The 19,066-nt window shown below is 49.5% G+C and overlaps 1 protein-coding gene across 2 annotated transcripts; it reads right to left on the bottom strand.

The window, feature by feature from the left end:
• Positions 1 to 13,668: 13,668 nt before the first annotated feature.
• LOC144168758 (uncharacterized) lies at positions 13,669 to 17,754 on the bottom strand. 2 transcript variants are annotated; one of them, XM_077697720.1, is made up of 3 exons: positions 16,287 to 17,754; positions 15,072 to 15,197; positions 13,669 to 14,460 (listed from the first exon to the last, which is right to left on the bottom strand). In XM_077697720.1, exons 1-3 carry the CDS (start codon positions 17,661 to 17,663, stop codon positions 13,810 to 13,812), a joined length of 2,154 nt encoding a protein of 717 aa, XP_077553846.1. In that variant the 5' UTR covers positions 17,664 to 17,754; the 3' UTR covers positions 13,669 to 13,809. The 2 variants fall into 2 exon arrangements, with proteins under 2 accessions (XP_077553846.1, XP_077553845.1); XM_077697719.1 differs by having other exon boundaries at positions 14,025 to 15,197.
• Positions 17,755 to 19,066: the final 1,312 nt, after the last annotated feature.

Here is a 19,066-nt window from a genome sequence, read left to right as displayed (position 1 = left end):
CGTTTGTGCTGTTTTTGTTTGGGGCTCGTCCTGGGAAAGGACAAGTAGGACGTACCTTTTTCGAAGAGTACGCGAAGGCGGTTTATCGCTCTCGTATCTTTTTTTAAGACAAGTGGTGAATCATTTTTATTTCTTGCGTGAGGTAAGGGACCCCTTCCTGCGCACTTTCATTCAAGTCAGGTTAGGTAGACTACTGCCCCAATTCATTATTACATCATGTCAAAGCTACAGCGGAGTACACGGGTATTTAAAGGAAGTTGTGCAAGCGACTCAATTTCTGTGTGTACGCTTCTCGATGGAGTATTTGAGCTCTGTGTCGAAGAAAAAGCTGTACAGGGATCTTGCTGAAATTTGTTTTCCGGTTCCTCTATACCGATCCATGTTTCCAGTGGGCCCCGGGCAAAACGTTTTGAAACGTGTAAAAGCCATTTCCATTCCTCTTGGTGTAAAAACATTTTTCTTTAAACTGCACTCGGGAGTGTTGCCAGTTAAAACATGGATGTTGGAGAAGGGTCTGTATGTGCCATGGGGAGTGGACTGTTCTTTGTGTAAAAAGCCCGAGACGGTGGAACATGTTTTTTTGGATTGTTGGGATCGGGTGTTTTTGTTGGACGTTCTTCAGCGAACATTAAAAAAGGAGTTTCCGTTGAGCCCTTATGGCATCCGGTTTTTGGCAGTGCAAAACGATAATGGAGTGCCTTACGACCTAGTGATGTTGCTGGTCCTCCACGGAATATGGAGGTCTCGAATGGCGTTTCGGCACTGTGACGTAGACGGAAGGCCAGCAAGACAGTATTTCTGTGAGAGTGCGCAACGTATTGTAGAAATGTGGAAGAGTCAGAAATGTACTCCTGAATGGTTGCATGAATTTGAAAAAGTATTGTCTATGCCCCGTTTTTAGTTATGTAGCGCTGGCTTGAGTGAAGTCAGCGATTTTATCATATGCACCGTTGTTTCTGGATTTTGTTTGAAACCGGCAATAAAGAAAAAAAAAGTGTGCTGGTGCAGTGGTCTAGAGCGTTATGCCCATTCGATCGATGTCGCCGGTTAGATTCCTTGTCGAAGTATTTTTTTTTTCTGAAGGTTCTATCAGTTAGGGAAAGACATGCTTTTTGAAACGGAGTGTTTGTTTTGTTACGGCCTTTCCGTGCTACGGAATGTACGTTCTTAAAATTCTTTCCGTTGTCTAAGTTACGGAAATGTGTCCGGCAACATTTTACCAGCAGCTTTCTCCGTAAAATTGGCCATTTTTTAACAGTGTACGAACTTACTTACTTACAACTAACACCCCCTTCATAAACTGCCACCGATTTATGGAGAGGAGGATCTTTATTATTGGAAAAATGTGCATGAAGCCTTCAGGAGGTGATGTCTGTAGTCCAGGACTAAGGGCCCCATATGCCCGTTCCACCAGTCGAAACTGGTCGGACAGGCATGAGCTGAACAGGGCGTGCCTCCGAAGCTCGCGAGAGTTGAACGGATTCAGTTTGGGGAGAGGCAGGGCCGGAGAAGGAAAATGGGGGCCCTGGGCTGCTAATGCATTAGTATCGACCCCCCAAGATCCCATACGCCTTTTTTTTCCCCCGAGATAGAAAATCTCACTCTCTCTTAAATCCTCCGTCCCTAGCCGCCTCCTGCTCCACTACTAAAATATAGTTTGTTTTATTTTAGCTGTTTTTCTTGTTGAAATAAAAATTATTTAAATTAAAAATAACAATGTAATGTATGATTAATAGGATTTATACGATAGCAATCCTTCAGATATGGTTTTGTAGCACACAACAAAAACGCAGTCACTAAACGGCCGTCGGACCGCGCGATACGTGTCCGTTCCGTGGCCGAAAACCATAGAACGGCCATTGGTACAGTTTCGTCCAGCTCAACATAAAAGAAAACGAAGAACACCCGGTGAAATCACTAACAGGTATGTTTACTATGTGCATTCACTTTATCAAGATATGTTTTCTTAAGCGCTTGGTTTTATTTGAACCACTAAATCTACAATCTCGTGATATACCGCTCTATCAAGAACAGCTGTTTATTGGAATTCAACGGAAGCATCACAATGCGGAAATTGTTATACACGTTATGCAGTCAGTACATATTAGTTTCGGTATTTTAAGGGCTTGCAAGCACAATAAAGTGGACAATATACTTCACATGAAAATGACAAATTATAATTACAAACCATATCTTTGATGAGTTAGCAAACGAAGAAAAGAGGACACTAAATACAAGTGGTGCGAACGAGCGCCATTTGTAATTGTTGTGTTTATGTTGATCCCGACGTTGTTTTCGTCGGGCCAGAGCAGACACCACCGCAGCCGTCAGCGTCACAACTATAGTGAACTAGAATACTTGGGTAGTGGAAAAAGCGCCGCCTTCTCCCCATAGCGCCCTTGAATCCGAACATGTTAACCGCCGCGCGTGGCGCTGGTGTGCCCCGCCCGAGGAGATCCGAGGCGGCGCGCCTTGCCGCTATGCTGCTGTTGAGTGGTTCACGCTCGGTTTTGATGTTTCTTAAGCCGCTGCACATGATTTTTTTGTGTGTGTAATTGCAAGAGCAGCCTAGCTTGCTCTACGCTGATCTTTAAATGTTCTTGGTTCTTTTTTTGTTTGTAATTTAGAGAGGACATATGCTTGCGGCGGTCTCTTATTTTCGAAGGGCCATGGCCCATGCGGTTAGAAAGGATAGGGCAATAGCGTGTTGTGGGATTATACCACTAATAAATTTATGTGATTGCTACAAAGAGTTTATATTTGCGATTTGTTTTACCCTTCTTTTATTTGTTGAATTTCTAACAGTTTCATAATATCTTGCGTCTGAAAGACGTGGGCAGCACTTTTAATGAACTTGTGCATTGGTAATGTGGTAATTGTTTTATGTTAATGAATGGCCAGCGTACCACTGAAGTGTACAGTTTTAAAATGATCCCGTTATAAAGTGCGCCATATGGTGCTTTTCTGAGAATTACAGTTTTGAATGTTGATCGCTTTCGCTGCCTTGAGTGAAGTTATTAAAAGCATATCGTGTGTATTGTGTGGATTAGTCCACTGAAATGGCCCGGGCAAGGTGGGACGAATTTTCTCGGGACCGAAATTGTTTTTCGTGCCGTGCTGACCCGGGCGCATGCATGCAGTGTCTGAAGCTCGGCATTCATGCGCCGCAAATTCGTGATTGTTCATACCAGGAAGTTATCTGTTTGAATTAGGTTAAATGAAAAAAAAAAAAATCGAAGCGCGAAGGCACTGGAGCTCTGTTAAAAATATATTTCATCGATATTCTCCAAAATTCACTTTTCTGTGTCCGGATATATATTTACAAAGCTCGGTCCAAGTTTAAAAATTGTAAGTGCAATATATCGGCTCTATGCATGTTACGTTTTCAGGTTGAAAAGGCGAAATTTTTTCAGACTCATGTTTATAGTCTTTCGAGCGCGGGCCGATATTTGAAAACAGTCCGACTGACTCAGGTTTATTTTATTAAATTTTGCCGGGTACGGGCGGGGCTCAGGCTTATATTTAAAAATTTGTCGGGTTTGGGCCGGGCCTAGGAATTGTGGCTTGCGCAGTGCTCTAGCGTGATCAAATTAAAAAAAAACGGAAATGTGCGTAAGCCGGCCTGCCTAGCGCACCAAGCTGTTTCCGCGGCTGACAAAATGCGACAGAAACATTAGCAAACAATGAAGAAACAGTATCCACACGCTAGCCTCGATCACTAAATCACGACACACGCGGTCTGCTTGGTTGGCCAAATGGGTTGAAAAATCGAACAAATAGTACATGCGCACGGCATAGCTGTACTTTTCCCATAAGAACCTTGCTACCTTACTAATAGCATTCGCAAAGCTATTGCAACGCGCATTCGCCGCACACTGCAATAGAACCGATGTCCCTCGAATACAGTCGAGGAGGAGGAGGAGGAAAAACTTTATTGGTGGCAAAAAGTAGATTTTCGTCTTCCCAAGTGAGAGGAGCCCTCATTCCAGAGCCCCTGTAGCTCAGGCTGTCGCCCGGGCCCTCTCGACCAGTCTGCGCTGATCTTCCAGGGTCGAGCTGGACTGCACGGCTTCCCACTGTTCACTCGTTGGATTGTCATTCACGGGCACTGTCTTAGTTTCGGGACAGGCCCATGTGACGTGGTAAAGAGTAGCTGTTTCTCGCCCGCACAGTGGGCATTGATTTGACGGACGGACAGCGGGGTACATCGAGTGGAGGAGGCTGAGATGTGGGTAGGTGTTCGTCTGCAACAGGCGCCATTCTACTGTCTCCTCTTTGGTTAGGTGTTTGTGCGGCGGAGGAAGAGAGCGACGACTTAAACGCTGATGTTGCAGAATATCATGATATGTCAAAGGGATTGGCACTGGAACTGTGGACTGGTCGTCCTGAGGTGGCGGGGCCCGGATAATCATAGCTCGGGCTGAGGCATGCGCTAGTTCGTTCCCGTCCAGGGCGCTGGGTCCTGGTGTCCAGATTACTGAAGTTGTGGGTAGTTGACTGGGCGAATGTTTAGTCAGAATTTGATGGGCGATTTTAGATATTCGGCCTTTGCTAAAGCTGCGACAGGCTGCTTGCGAGTCGGATACTACTGTTAAGTGTTTGGTTCGCAGGGCTGACGTGATGGCTAGTGCTATTGCCGTTTCCTCTGCTTTTAAAGGGCGTGGTGTACTCACTGTCGCAGTCGTTCGTTCTCGCATGTCCTCATCAATAACGCTGATGACCATAGCTGACCTCCCTGGGTAGCTGGCTGCGTCGGTGTACCGCACGTCTTTGGATTTTTGAAATTTGATTTGGAGAGCACGGGCGCGGGCTTCTCGTCTCCCCTGGTTGTAATCAGGATGCATGTTTTTAGGTATAGGTCTTACGTGAATTTTGTCGCGATACATGTGTGGGAGTGTCATCGTGTGGTTATGGCCTGCAGTTTGTATTGGATACCCTAAGCGTTCGAGAACCTGCCTGCCCGTCGGGGTCAGCTGGAGTCTTTCTCGTTGGCTGACGAGGTGTGCAGCAACGTGTTCTTCTACTGTATTGTGGACGCCGAGAGCCAGTAGCTTCTGCGTCGAGGTGGTGGGTGGAAGATTTAGGGCTCTCTTGTAGGCTTGCCGGACGAGGGATTCTAATTGCTCCTGTTGTCGCCTGTTGATTGTGATGTAGGCTACGGTGTAAGTTACCCGGCTGATGACGAGTGCTTGTACTAGACGGGCGGTATCTTCTTCTTTAAGACATGGCGCCTGTTTGCGATTCGGCTCATGATGCGGATGACTTGATTTGTGCTGTGCTTGAGTCGCTGAAGTGCGTGCGATCCACCGCCATCTTGTTGAAGGTAGAGTCCGAGGATTCTGATAGTCTGTACTTGTGGAATATCTTGATTGTCCAATGTGAGGGAGATTTGAGGAGGGTCGTATGAAATTTTTCCGCATTTTTTCTTCATCAAGAGTAGTTCCGACTTTTCCGGCGCACATTCAAGACCACTGATGCGCGCGTACTGTTGGACAATGTCGGCCGCACGCTGCAGGGCTTCCTGTATCTCGCCGTCCGAGCCGATGTTTGCCCATATGGTGACGTCGTCGGCGTAGATAGCGTGGTGCACGCCCTCTATCGCCGCGAGTTGAGCTTCAAGTTTCATCATCGCTATGTTAAAGAGTGTTGGCAACAATACAGCTCCTTGCGGGGTTCCCTTGTTTGGAGTAGGAAGAAGGGGGGTTCTGAGGTCCCCTATGCCGACCGTGGCGGTACGGTTGCGGAGGAAGGCGCTGATGTACGCGAAAGTACGTTGCCCGTGTCGCTGAGATTTCTGAGTATGGTTTTGTGACTGACGTTATCAAATGCAGCCTTGAGGTCTAATGCCAGGATGGCTTTGGTGCTGTAGGGAGAGATCTCCTGCGTAATTTCTTCGTGGAGTTGGAGGAGAATATCTTGTGTGCTAAGGTGCGGACGAAAACCAAACATTGTTGATGGTAAAAAGTTATTGTTTTCTCTGTAAAGCTGAAGTCTGCTTAGGACAACGTGCTCGAACAGTTTGCCTATGCAAGAGGTTAGGGAAATAGGCCGCAGGTTTTCCAGCTTGGGTGGCTTGCCTGGTTTGGGAATCAGGACGATATCAGCGTGAGTCCATTCTCTTGGCAGTGTGTCTTCTTCCCAGTGGTGGTTGAAATAAGTTGTAAGGGCCTGTATGGAGGTTTCGTCTAAGTTTCGGAGTATGCGGTTCGTGACCTTATCTGCTCCCGGTGTGGTGTTATTGGTGAGGGCCTGAACCGCCTGCTTGACTTCAGAGAGGGTGATTGGTCTATCCAGGTCTTCGTTGGGGTCACCTCTGTACTCCTCTGGCTTGTCCGACGGTTGCTGTTGACCTATATATTTGTCCCGTAGAGCATCAAGGATGTCTTGGTTGGTCCCTGGGTGTTGGTGCATGATTTTCTTGATGGTGTTTTGCGTAGCTGATCGGCTTTTTGTAGGGTCCAGGAAATTTCGCAATAGCGCCCAGGTTTTTGCACTACCTAACGTGCCTTAGAGTTTGTTGCAGAGTACGTTCCAGTTTTGCCGCGAGTTGCGATGCGTACTTGGCGGCTTCTTCCGTAATTTTTGCTATGCGAATTTTGAGTCTCCTATTCAGTTTCTGTCGGCGCCATCTCCTGAGCATACTTCTTCGGGCTTGACAGAGGTGAAGTAAATGAGGGTCGAAGGCTGGTTTTTCTTCCGATAAAGTCAGCTCCTTGGACTGGCTGGATACGTCTTCGTGCAGATCACGAACCCACTCTTCTATGTTGGTAATCTCTGAAGAGGGGCTGTTTTCTCTCTGCTTTCGAAATGCATCCCAGTTGACGAGGCGTGTTTTCTTTACGGGATGGTTCTTGCACGTGAGAGGGACTGTGGTGACGAGAATACAATGGTCGCTCCCAAGTGTCTCTTCAGAGTTGTGCCATTCTGCTCTTGAAAGGTTTTTCGTCATCGTCAGGTCGGGACAAGTGTCTCGTGTTATGCTGTTACCAATTCTTGTTGGGTAGTTAGGACCCGTGTAAAGGGTCAGGCCTTGTTGATGGATGAGTTCCCATAGCTTGTTTCCTTTTGTGGTTGCTTTGCCGTATCCCCAGGCCGGGTGTGGCGCATTAAAATCTCCCAGGATGACCACTGCGTTTCTCTTGACCAGTTTCAGGGTTGTAGCGAATAGGTAATCGAAGTCCTCTTTCTTGCGGCTCGGAGGACTATATAAGTTCAGTACTAAAAGACTAGGCTGACCCCTTTTGGTGGGCAGGATCTCTATAAGGATGTGATCAATATCACTGCTATCGTATGTTGTACGACTGTAAGGTATCTTGCGACAAGTATGGCTATTCTGCTATTTGGGGATGATGTTGTGTGGGTGCTATAGCCTGGTTGTGATGGTGTAGATCCAGTTTCTTGTATGGCTATTACGTCTGAGCGGTCTTCTACGTGCCGTATGTATTGGTGTAAAGCGCCACTTTTCTGTTTATACATGCGACAGTTCCACTGCCAGATTGTTAGGTTGTAACTGTTTGGCTGAATTGGCTTATTCATAATCATCCATTGTGTCAGGAGGCAGAGGCAGTGCTTCTGGGCTAACGTTAAGTTTTACTTTCTTGCGGTTGCCTTGATCATCCTCGTTTGGCTCAGGGGTAGTTTGTTTTAGGTTAGTGTGTTGCATATGCTGCCATAGTTTTTTCATGTTTTCTTCGTTTAGGGTGCTGTGTTGTTGCAGTTGCTGTGTTTGCATCACTATTTCCTTCATTTGCTGCTGAACCTGCATGATGGCTTCGGAGAGACCAGCTACCGTTCGTTCTAATGTTGCTACGGGTTCGGCAGGAGCTGGTGTGGGACAGGGGTCACTCATGGGTTGGGGAGTTGTTTTGTTTTCGATTTGTGTGTGGGTTTGAAGTGAAGGGATTGAATTTTTGGTAATTAGCAATGCTTTCAGTTGTCTGTTTTCCTCTCTTAGCTGTTGGTTTTCAGCTCTTAATTCTCTGAGTTGACCTATTATTTCGGCTAGTTGCTGGTTAATGTCGGTGGTCTGTTGAGATGAGGATTGAGTCGGTTTGTTCTGATTGTTTTGTGGGAAGAGCCGTGCTGACCAGCTCACCTTGCCATTCCCGTGCCGTTGACCGGATCCGCTGGGCTCCATGGTGGCTGGTTGCTGTTGGGCAGGTTGCCTTTTGGAGCTGGACCGATGGCTCGCTCCGGCTCCGGCAGGTCCTCGGGATAAGGATCGTGACTGGTCATTGTTGAAGGTGTCTCTTCGGCTTTGGTGTTGGCTCGTCTGAGGTGACTTTGGTGAGCGTCGGACCAGTCTCTCAGGGCACCTCTTGTCGCCCGTGGGGTGTGCACCCTTGCACAGGACGCACCGAGGTGTGCACTCGTGTTCCTTCGCGGGGTTGGAGAGACCGCACACTGCACATTTCACGGTGTCCGGGTTTGGGCAGACGTCGGCGCGGTGTCCTACTTCATGGCAGACGTAGCATACGGGGCGTGTGGGCCGATACAGGCTACAGGAGAGCATCGCGTGTTCGAAGATGACGCCTCTGGGCACCCGCTTTCCGGCGAAGGTTACTAGGGCCGTCGATGTCTTTCCAAGCATTCGGGCGGTTAATATTTCGTATCCAGGCGCGTGGAGGTTGTCGATGAGTTCGCTGATTGGAGTTCCGGATGGAATGCCGTGTACCACTCCACGTGATGAGTCATCCGGGGCAGCGATGTACGCAGTGATTTCGTAGTCGTTGCTTAATATATGTAGTGATTGTAAGTCTCGAATGTTTCGTGCCAGGTCTTCGTCCGGAGTGCTTACGATGGCGATGCTCTGTTCTTCGTCTACGCGTGTTTGGTAGAAGGCTTTCGCTGTCCGCTTGCTGGCGTGTTGCGTCTTTTCAGCGACCGCTCGTGAGAGGTGAACGATCTCTAGGTTAGACAGTTTGAGTACTCCCCTTGGGCGTATGATGATTTTGTAGTCATCTCTTGGTAGGGGAGGGAGTCTTTTCTGTTGCTTAATTTGTGACCTTGATGTGGATGGGATGTCCGGCTTGGGGCTTCCTACGTCGGGGTTGATGGATTGTGACTTTTTCTTCTTGTTTCGTCTTCTTTGTTGTTCCCCAGTCGTCTTTCTCGAGTGCTTCTTCTTCATGATGGGTGTTGTCCATGTTCTCGGTGTCTTCCACGTCACAGTCCATGCCTGGATCATTGGCCGGAACCGCCGGACGCTAGGCCTAACCTCGGTTAAGCTTGAGGCAGCCGGCGCCGCCGTACCTCGGTGCGCCGTGTTCGAATTAGGGTTAGCTTGGCTGGACCGCTTGAGATAGAAAAGCTGGCCGGAAAAGGCCAGCCAGGGCTCCTATCTTCCAAAATGTGGTGTCCTCAGGTAGCGGATGGTTGGAGACACTCGAATCAATGGTTCTTTCCGAGGTTAGTGTAGAATTATCGCCACAGAAAGTGAAAAAATACAGAGCCCATGTGGACTGTACCTGAACAGCTCGGCCCCCTAGTGGCGATCTCAATACAGTCGAAAATGAACGCTGCGGGTTGCGTTATTTATTTGCTTCCGTTCTCCGTTGTTTTGTGTGTTTTCTCACACGCGCTGCGCGTTCGAGCGCATTACCGCGACTCGTTTGGCGTTGCTCGCGCGCTCCGGCGAGTTGATGCTTTCGTGTGGTACTGATTCGTACCTTGTTCTTGCTTCAAGCGCACCGAGCTGCTATTTCGCACTTGCATTTGGACTCACATGTGGTTTCCGTTTTCCTTTTGCCTTCGTGTTCCTATAGTCTGCTATGGTTAAGCGCTCCACACGTTCGTTGGACATGCGTGGGTGAGCGCACACATCTGGTAATTATTTACAGTATGGAAAGCGAACAATAAACAGATGACACAAAGACATTATCTCCCCACTGTTGAGTCGGTGCACATGATCCTTATAGGAAAACAACACCAGCTAGCCGCTGCACATGATCTTGGTTTGGAAAATTGTGAAAGGAGCCTAGCAGGAACCACACTTATTTAAATGTCCTTGGTTCTTTGTTTTAGTTGTTTGTAACGTGGATGTAAATAATTAAATGTAAATAAGATGTAATTATTTTATGTTTATCGGTGTACAGTGTGCGAAACAGTATGCAGTTTTAAAACGATCGCGCAGTAAAATGATGATGTGTGGTTTGGTGCTTTTCTGAGAATTGCGGTCGCGAATCCTGTATTTGCACGCTTTCCGTTGACTTGACTGAAGTGTTAAGACATCTGTCATGTGTGCTTTGTGGGTACAATATGAAAAAAAAAACCAACGTAAATGTTTCTGCACGCACACGCTGTTTGCTCGGTATGCAGAACTTGATAGAAAAATCCGCAAAAAATATGAAAAAAAAGCAGAAACATTGACCTTAAGCAGAAAGCCTTAAGCACCCCGCGCATTCCTCAGTTGACACAACACGATAGAAAAACCATCAAAGAACGAAGAAAAAAGTATCCGCACGGTAGCCTAGATTGAGCACGGCGTGCGGTCTGCTGGGTTGGCCAAATGTGATGAAAAAAGGAGCAAACAGTAAATACACAACGTAGGTACATTTCCCACAAAGAACCTTGGTACATTAATAGCATTCTCTACTATTTTGACACGAAAAAAGAACTGTAGCTCCTCGGAGACTGCCCGACGCACGCCTGCCAGCCGCTTCCCGAGGCCAAAAAGCGCTCGGGCGGGGCACGCGAGCGCCACTTCATGGGGTTGACACTAAGTGCCTCACTCGGAGGCGGCCGCTTTTTCCACTACCCAAGTATTCTAGTTCACTATAGTCACAACAAGGAGTACTTTATTCGGGCACGCCCCCTGTGTTCCCCGTCACGGGTGGCGCCACCAGACAGCTGGCTGAAACCAGGCGACACCACAACACCTCCTTCCTTCAAGAAATTGTGTAGCTTTACAAGTTCAGACGGGCTGGTGGAACTACACGGCGACCACTACGAGTTCTCATAACACCATCGTCTCGATGGTCACTGCCGACGTCTGTTGCTACGTTTGGTGCAGCGTTCGGTATCTCCTCCGTTGGATTTGCAGGAGAAGCACCCTGCGTTGTGTCCATAGGAATTCCAGGGTTTGTTTGATTCAGCTGTGAGAACCCCGACAGGTGTCGCCGATTACGCTGCAGGACTGCACCTTGATCAGTCTCTACAATATAACATCGAGGTCGTTGGCTTTCACTTAACATGTAGCTCCAACTTCTTCAGGTCGAACTCTCCCGCCTCCAGCAGAGGCAGTAGTAGTAGTAGTAAGTATTGTTGAATAAGGCGGACTTAGCCTTGCATAGCTGCCGGCAATTGCTCCGCCTAATCGTCCCCAATACCATATCAAATCTCTCAAAGTCATAACACCTCACTTAGTCCTAAAATAACAGACACGCAATGTCACCACACCTCACTTAGGCAGTGGCCTAGCTTGATGGTGCTGGTTGAAGTTGCACTCACTTTTCATCTTGTAAGATGCATGACTTGTGGCCACTATGTCTCTAGCAGGCCAGGACGGTTGCAGCAACTGTTTCATTTCGGTAAGCGAGTTCTGAGTTGCCGAAGCCATTCACGCCCGGGGTATCTCTGTAGCTGAGTAAAGCTAGACGTGGGTCACTCGATTTGACAAGCAGTCCCTTCACTGTGCGGACCATCCTTTCAGCCTCTCCGTTTGACTGAGGAAAGTGCGGGCTGCTGGTCACAAGGGTGAACCCATAGGAGTCGGCAAACCTCTTGAGCTCGTGGGAGGAAAAGGGTGGCCAGTTATCCGATCTCACAACTTCTGGGATACCATGTCGAGAAAATATGCTCTTGAGTACCTCGACGACTGCAGAAGCTGTGGACGATCGACCGTAAGGTAATAACCTCAGGGTAGCGACAGTAATAATCCACGAGGAGCAAAAACGCTTGTCCTTTGCTGTGGAAGAGATCCATGCCCAGAACCTCCCATGGACGGCTCGGTAAGGGTGTGGAAATAAGTAGCTCCGCTGGATAAATCCGAGTGCGTGCACACTGTTCGCGTCGGGCTACCATGGACTCAATGTCTTTTGCAATTCCCGGCCACCACACCGAATTTCTGGCTTTCGCTTTGCACCGGTTTATACCTTGATGTCCTTCATGCAACAGATGCAGGACTGCTGGTCTCAAGGAAGTAGGAACTACGATGCAGCGACCTTTGAGCAGAAGTCCGTCACAGACTGTGATCCCGTTAGCTACGGCAGCAGACTTCATCAAATATAAGGGCAGCTTCTTCTTATGAGGCCAGTCACGTTGGGCCAAAAAAATAAGGGATGTGCACTCGCCATCCGTGCTTTGGGCTCTCTTGACGTCATCCGGATTCAATGGCAAAGTTGAGGATGCGCTGCGAACAACTTCTGTTGCGAACAACTCCACCGAGTCAAGGGGAGAAGAAACCTTCAGTGGTATCCTTGAGAGAGCATCAGCAGTTGCTAGTAGTTTGCCTGGGACATACTGCATGGTGAACTGGTAGTGCAAGAGCTTGAGGCGCAGTCTTTGAACACGAGGAGGGAGCATATCATGTTGCATTTTGCTAAACAGAGTTACTAGTGGTTGAGGATCCGTTTCCACGGCAAAGTTTATTTCCCGTACGAACTCATCCAACCTGCGCATTGCCCATGCCGCCGCCAGAGCTTCCTTCTCTGTCTGACTATTCCTCTGTTCCGTGACCGTCATGGAGCGAGAAGCAAAATCCACTAGTCGCCGTTCTCCTGAAGGCTGCGTTTGAAGTAAGACCGCTCCGAGTCCAAAAGAACTGGCATCCGCCGAAATCGTGGTGGCGTAGTAGGGGTGATATTTAGCCATGCACCTATCTCATACCAGCAGTTGCTTGATCTTGCTGAAGGCTGACTCTTGTTCGTGAGGCCAGGACCAGGCCGTTTTCTTGCTCAGAAGAGCACGCAGGGGTGCCGTAATCTCGGACATGTTAGGGAGGAACCTAGCTAGGTGGTTCACCATCCCGAGAAGTAGGCGAAGTTCGGCGATGTCCTTGGGCGCTTCAAGAGTGTTGATAGCCTCCAACTTTTCTGGATAGGGTCTGATGCCATCAGCTGAGACAACCACACCTAGGAAAGGCACTTCGGACACACCAAAGCAGCCCTTGTCGCGATTTAGAGTTATTGCGGCTTTGAAGAGACGACAGAGGACTTGCTCCAAACGGACATTGTGCTCTTTCTTGTCGCGACCGAAGACAAGGATGTCGTCAATCATATTTGCAACAGCTTCTTGACCCTCGAGGATCCTTGCCTCCTGCTTCTGAAAATATTCAGGGGCCGATGCGATACCGAATGGCTGGCGACAAAAACAGTATCGACCAAAAGGCGTTACAAATGTTGTCAACTCTTGAGACTCTGGAGCAAGCTTGACCTGGTGAAACCCTGCAGTAGCGTCTAGCTTAGTAAAAACTTTTGCGTGGCCTATCAGACCAAGAGCTTGCTCGACGGTTGGCAATATGTGGCGTTCTCGAAGCACAAACTCATTCAGACGAGTCAGGTTAACACAAAGTCGGTAACCACCCGAGGCTTTTGGAACTGCTACGAGTCCCGCACACCAAGGTGTTGGCTTATCTATCCGACGAATTACCCCTTCGGCCTCCATTCTGTCAAGTTTTTGTCGAACCACCCATTTGCAGTGGGATGTGTATCAGTCATGACAGAACGGGGGGAAAAGCCTTTATTAGTTGTAGCTCCGTGCTTTTATAGCTATGCCGAACACAGTCACGTGGGGCTGTAATCGCTTGCATTGATAGCCACGGCCGGTTTGTACGAGCATGCGCAGCTTGCACGATACATCTTCTCTTGTTTTTCAAGGGTTAGTTGCATATATGGAATCCACTTGGTTAAAGTTTTGGTCGTAGCCAAGGCGTCTTGGTTGGCGAGTTGTTCGACCGGACCGTCGTTGCTCCAGCGGTGCCGGTTGAAGGACCGTTGACTGCGGCATCGGTGGCGGTTGTACGTCCGGGCCCTCCTCGCTGTCGGACTCGTCGCTTTCGACCGGAATCTGCTGAAACGGCTCGAGCGTAGGCATCAGGTGCTTGCGGTTACGTCGGAGCACTTGGTTATCTTCGGTAACAACACGATAGGACCTCGGCGCAGTCAGTCCTACCACTTTAGCTTTTCGGTTCCATGCCTTCCCATGAACCCTCACAACCTCCCCTTCCTTAAGGTCTGTCAGGTTCCTCTTACTGGGATCACGTTGCTTGCGCTTGAAAACCCGGCATCTGGGCTGCCGTCTGAAGTCTGGTAGTTGGGTGCGCAGCCTCCTCCCTTGTAAAAGTTCACCCGGTGATCGACCATCTTCCAGCGGAGTCGAACGGTAACCAAGAAGGCCAAGCCAAAAGTCGTCATGGGTTTCCTGCGTTTTTTTAGTATTCTTTTTACCACTTGGACACCTTTCTCCGCAAGTCCGTTTGACTGCGGAAATCCAGGGCTCGACGTCACGTGCTTGAAATCGTACCTGGATGCAAAAAGAGCAAATTCATGAGAAGAAAACTGAGGGCCGTTGTCGCTGCATACTTCGACCGGAATCCCGTATCTCGCAAAGATGCAACTCAACCTGTCAATCACACTTTTTGCTGTTGTGTCACTTAATCGTTCAACTTCTGGGAAATTGGAGAGCGCATCAAACACGCACAGATAAGAGTTCCCGCCGTGTTGGAAGATATCGACGCCGACTCTGTACCAAGCGTAGTTCGGTATTGGTCTAAGAATATATGGCTCACTTTGCTGCTTGTACGCGTACTTGCGGCATACAGCGCATTCCTTCAACATTGTCTCGATATCGCCGTTGAGCCCAGGCCAGAACACCAACAGTCGGGCCTTCGCTTTGCACTTGTTCATGTCCAAATGGCCCTCATGTATGCGTTGCAGCATTTCTGCTCGCATCGACTTAGGGACAACTACTTTGGTGCCCTTCAGCAAAATGCCTTGAATGGTCGACAATTCTGCAGCGAATGGCTTCAAACTGCCACCAAGATCACCATTTCCTCTCAAGTACGCCATTGCTTTCTGCAGATCAGCATCGTTCGCAGTAGCATCAACCAGACGACTAAATGTTTTCTTGCTTACCATGTCCGAGACCGTGGCGATTGCATGAATTTCTACGTCTTCTGTCGATCCTGAAGTGTCGCCTGCGTTGCGGGGGGGTGACCTCGACAGCATGTCGGCTAGCAGCAACTCCTTCCCTGGGACAAACTGAAGCACATAATCATATTTCAGCAGGCGCAGAAAGAAACGTTGAAGGCGTGGCGGCATATCCCCAATTCCTTTGGACGCGATCGCTATAAGTGGTCGGTGGTCGGTCTCGATAGTGATCTGTCGGCCGTAGACAAAATGATGAAACTTTTCACAACCAAACGTTATGCTCATTGTTTCTTTCTCGATCTGAGAGTATCTTTGTTCACTGTCCGTCATAACGCGTGACGCGTAGGCGACCGGACGCCAGTTATCACCGTGAAGTTGCAAAAGTGCGGCTCCAAGGCCATCTTTTGACGCATCTGAGCTAATTTTTGTTTCCTTGGCCGCATCAAAGAGTGCCAACAACGGTGCACTGCTGAGTGTCTCGCATATGCCTTTCCACTCTGCTTTGTGATTATCACTCCATTCGAAAACTGTGTCCTTCTTGACAAGGCTGCGCAGTAGCTTGGTCTTATCTGCCAGATTGGGAATGTACTTTCCAAAATAATTCGCTACACCCAGCATCCGATGCACGGCTGCCTTGTCCTCCGGGATTGGAATCTCGGCCAGTGATGCGCTAAGTGCGGTATTTGGTCTTATACCGTTGTGGCTGATAACATCGCCTAGAAAGTCTACTTCCTGAAGCGCGAACTTGCACTTGTGTGGATTAAAGGTCAGGCCAGCTTGGCTTGCTAGCTGCAGGGCGTTGCGAAGGCGTGCGTCGTGTTCTGCTTTAGTGGCTCCCCAGATTAGGACATCGTCAACATATACGCGCACACCCGGAGCCCGATCAAAAATTTCACTCAAAGTCTTTTGAAACACCTCGGGTGCTGACGATATGCCAAATGGTAGCCTCAAAAAGCGGTAACGCCCAAAGGGTGTACCGAATGTGCAGATTTTCGACGTGGCTTCGTCGAGGGGAATTTGGTGAAATCCGGAGTTCGCATCCAGCCGCGAAAAATACTTTGCCCCCGCGAGCTCTGCTTCGATTTCTTCCCGCTTTGGCATCTGGTAGTGCTCGCGCTTCAGACATTCGTTTATGCGCCTAGGATCAATGCAGACCCGCAGCGTGCCGTCCTTTTTCCGCGCAATGACGAATTGACTCACCCAGTCAGTTGGCTCGTCCACTTTTTCGATGATGCCGCCTCGTTCCAGGCGCTCCAACTCCTGTCGAAAAGGTTCTTGCAGTGCCACAGGCACACGTCGGGCTGGTAAAACCACCGGAACCGCATCCTCTCGCATCACCATACGGTACTCACGGGCCACGCGGCCGGTGCCTTGAAATAGGTGCGAAAATTCTTGCAGTATTCCTTCACTGCTGCTGGCGGTCACCGCATCCACTGGACGGCAAACTAGTCCCAGTGCTTCGCTCGCCTGTAGTCCGAGTATGGGCTGACGTCCTTTCTTCAAAATAAAGAAAGTGAAGCTTGCAGACTTGTTGTTCGCCACGACTGGTAGAGTGGCAACACCGATGCGTTTTATGACGTCCCCACTGTACGAGCGAAGAATGGAGCCGCTTGGCTGCAGGCCGGTCACATTGCGGCACCGTCGGTACACCGAATAAGGGAGCAGGTTGGCCTGAGATCCAGTGTCCACCTTAAACACTGTGTTTTGGTCTGCGACTTGGGCGTTCACAATCCAGTCGGCGTTACTTCCCACGGTGCAGACTCTTACGTCGAGAATGTCGAAGGTGTCTCGCTGCTCCACTACTTCACCGACTCGAGGCCCTGACTTGCAACATGCCGCAAAGTGGTTCTGGCCGCCACACAGAAAACAAGCTTTCCCGAACGCAGGGCATCTGCCGCGCTCGTGCGACCTGTTACAATTCGAGCACCGGAATTGCTGCCGTCTCTTCACCGCTGCTACTACCCTTTCCGATTGTCCCCAGGTTTCATTCTGTTGCGCTGATGCTTCCGAAGCTTTGCAGATTTGTTCAGCCTTGAGCAGTGTCAGATCTTTCACCTTTAGCATCTTTTCTCGCAGCTTCACATTGTTTGTGCCGAACACAACCTGGTCACGGATCATAGAGTCGGCCAGGTCCGCGAAGTTGCAGCTTCGTGCCAACTTCCGCAAGTCCCGCACAAAATGCTCGAACGGCTCCGTCTCAGCTTGCGTTCTTGACCGAAACATGTAGCGTTCATAGACTTCATTTAGTTGTTCCTTGCAATAGGCTTCAAACTTTTGCACTACCGTAGCGTAGTCCTCCTTGCTTTCGCCCTCCACAAAAGTGAAGTTGTTAAATACCTCGAGGGCGTCGTTTCCAGCGACACTCAGCAGCAGTGCAGTCTTCGTCGCCTCCGACCTTGGCTCTTTCGGGTCCGCTGTCGCCTGCAGGAACAGCTCAAACTTCTGCTTGAAGAGATCCCAGTTCTTTGCAATGCAACCAGAAAGCAGCAGCTGATCCGGTGGCTTGATCAGTTCCATCCTTCGGTGACGCCCTTTCAAGCAAGGGCCCGAGCTGACTGAATCCCCTTCTGACACCATGTATCAGTCATGACAGAACGGGGGGAAAAGCCTTTATTAGTTGTAGCTCCGTGCTTTTATAGCTATGCCGAACACAGTCACGTGGGGCTGTAATCGCTTGCATTGATAGCCACGGCCGGTTTGTACGAGCATGCGCAGCTTGCACGATACAGGATGGGGACACGTCTAGGTGCACTGAGTGAAATGCTACGCGTCAGGTTTCAGTCTGATTTGGTACTCTTCTTTCAGCGTGCCGAGGCCCTCAAACAGTTCCGCATGATGTTTCGAGGGGGGGGGTCGCTACGTCTCCAAGAAATTTAATGACCTCCAGTGAACCCAGTAGTGGAGTTGTGAGTGACTGCACCACATAGAGTCGCTGTTCACATCCTTTCCCTTGCCACAAGAGCTGGGCGACGTACGATCCCAGTACATGAAGCGGTTGCCCTCCTGGACCAGTCAACAAGTTGTCCACTTTGTCAAGCTGAAGTGGTACTGCAGGAAAATCAGCTGGCACTGCCGAGACTTCAGCACCGGAGTCCACCTTGAAAGAGGCCGTATAATTGTCTACCGTGACATCCACGTACTTAGCGTGATCGGGTGCGACGACCGTATGCAAGGGGACAGTGGCGAGCTTGGCCGCTTTTGCTTTGCGGGAACGACAGACCTCAGCAAAATATCCTTTCTTTCGGCAATTATTGCAGAGGGACGCACGGGCTGAGCATTCTGAGCGAGGATGCGGCAACCGTCCGCAAAAAGAACAAGTAGCGGCGCCGCAGAGTTACGTCTTGAGCGCCGCATACCGCTGCCTGGCCTCCGGACGTCGCGGTGCTTTGTCAGCTTTGGCTGCGTCTAGTTCGACTTGCTAAAATCCTCCAACAGTTCCTCTTGCCGCTTTTTTATTTCTCGGCGTCTTCCCACTGCCGCGCCTGAGTCCCAGCTTTCTTTAGCGACAACTTGGAATTACGGCACAACTGCTCCGAGAGGCGAGCATCTCTGATGCCGACCACGAACCTATCCCGCACGAGGCGCTCTTCGACTTGAACAGACGAGTAGTTGCAGCGCTTTATGAGTCTGCATAATTCTGCGTAATAAGAGTCAACACTTTCGCTTGGTTCTTGAGTGCGCTTATGAAAGCGAGAAGGCTCATAGAGCGCGTTAGCCGGGTGCACGAAGTGTACGGTAAAACGCTTGACGACGGTCTCGTAGGAGAGCAGCTCGTCCGTAGAAAGCGAGAAAGTGTCGAGCAGGGGTCGACTTTCGGGGAAAAGCCCGCTAGGGAGCCGCGCCAAGCGTTCGCGCTTCACAAAGGCTTCGTATTTTACTTGCGTTAAGTGCGATACGCCCTGACCATCGACCTTGAAGCTCGCCACAGGGTCACCGGAAGCACCCAGGAACCCCGGGTAACAATTTTTATGGTCATCCAC

The sequence above is a fragment of the Haemaphysalis longicornis genome, unplaced genomic scaffold (genome assembly GCF_048455015.1).
Source record: "Haemaphysalis longicornis isolate Haplotype H1 unplaced genomic scaffold, Haemaphysalis longicornis Haplotype H1 scaffold_2, whole genome shotgun sequence".
Classification (NCBI taxonomy): domain Eukaryota; kingdom Metazoa; phylum Arthropoda; class Arachnida; order Ixodida; family Ixodidae; genus Haemaphysalis; species Haemaphysalis longicornis.
The sequence above is the reverse complement of the archived record's forward strand: the minus strand, read 5'-3'. Positions and strand labels throughout refer to the sequence as shown.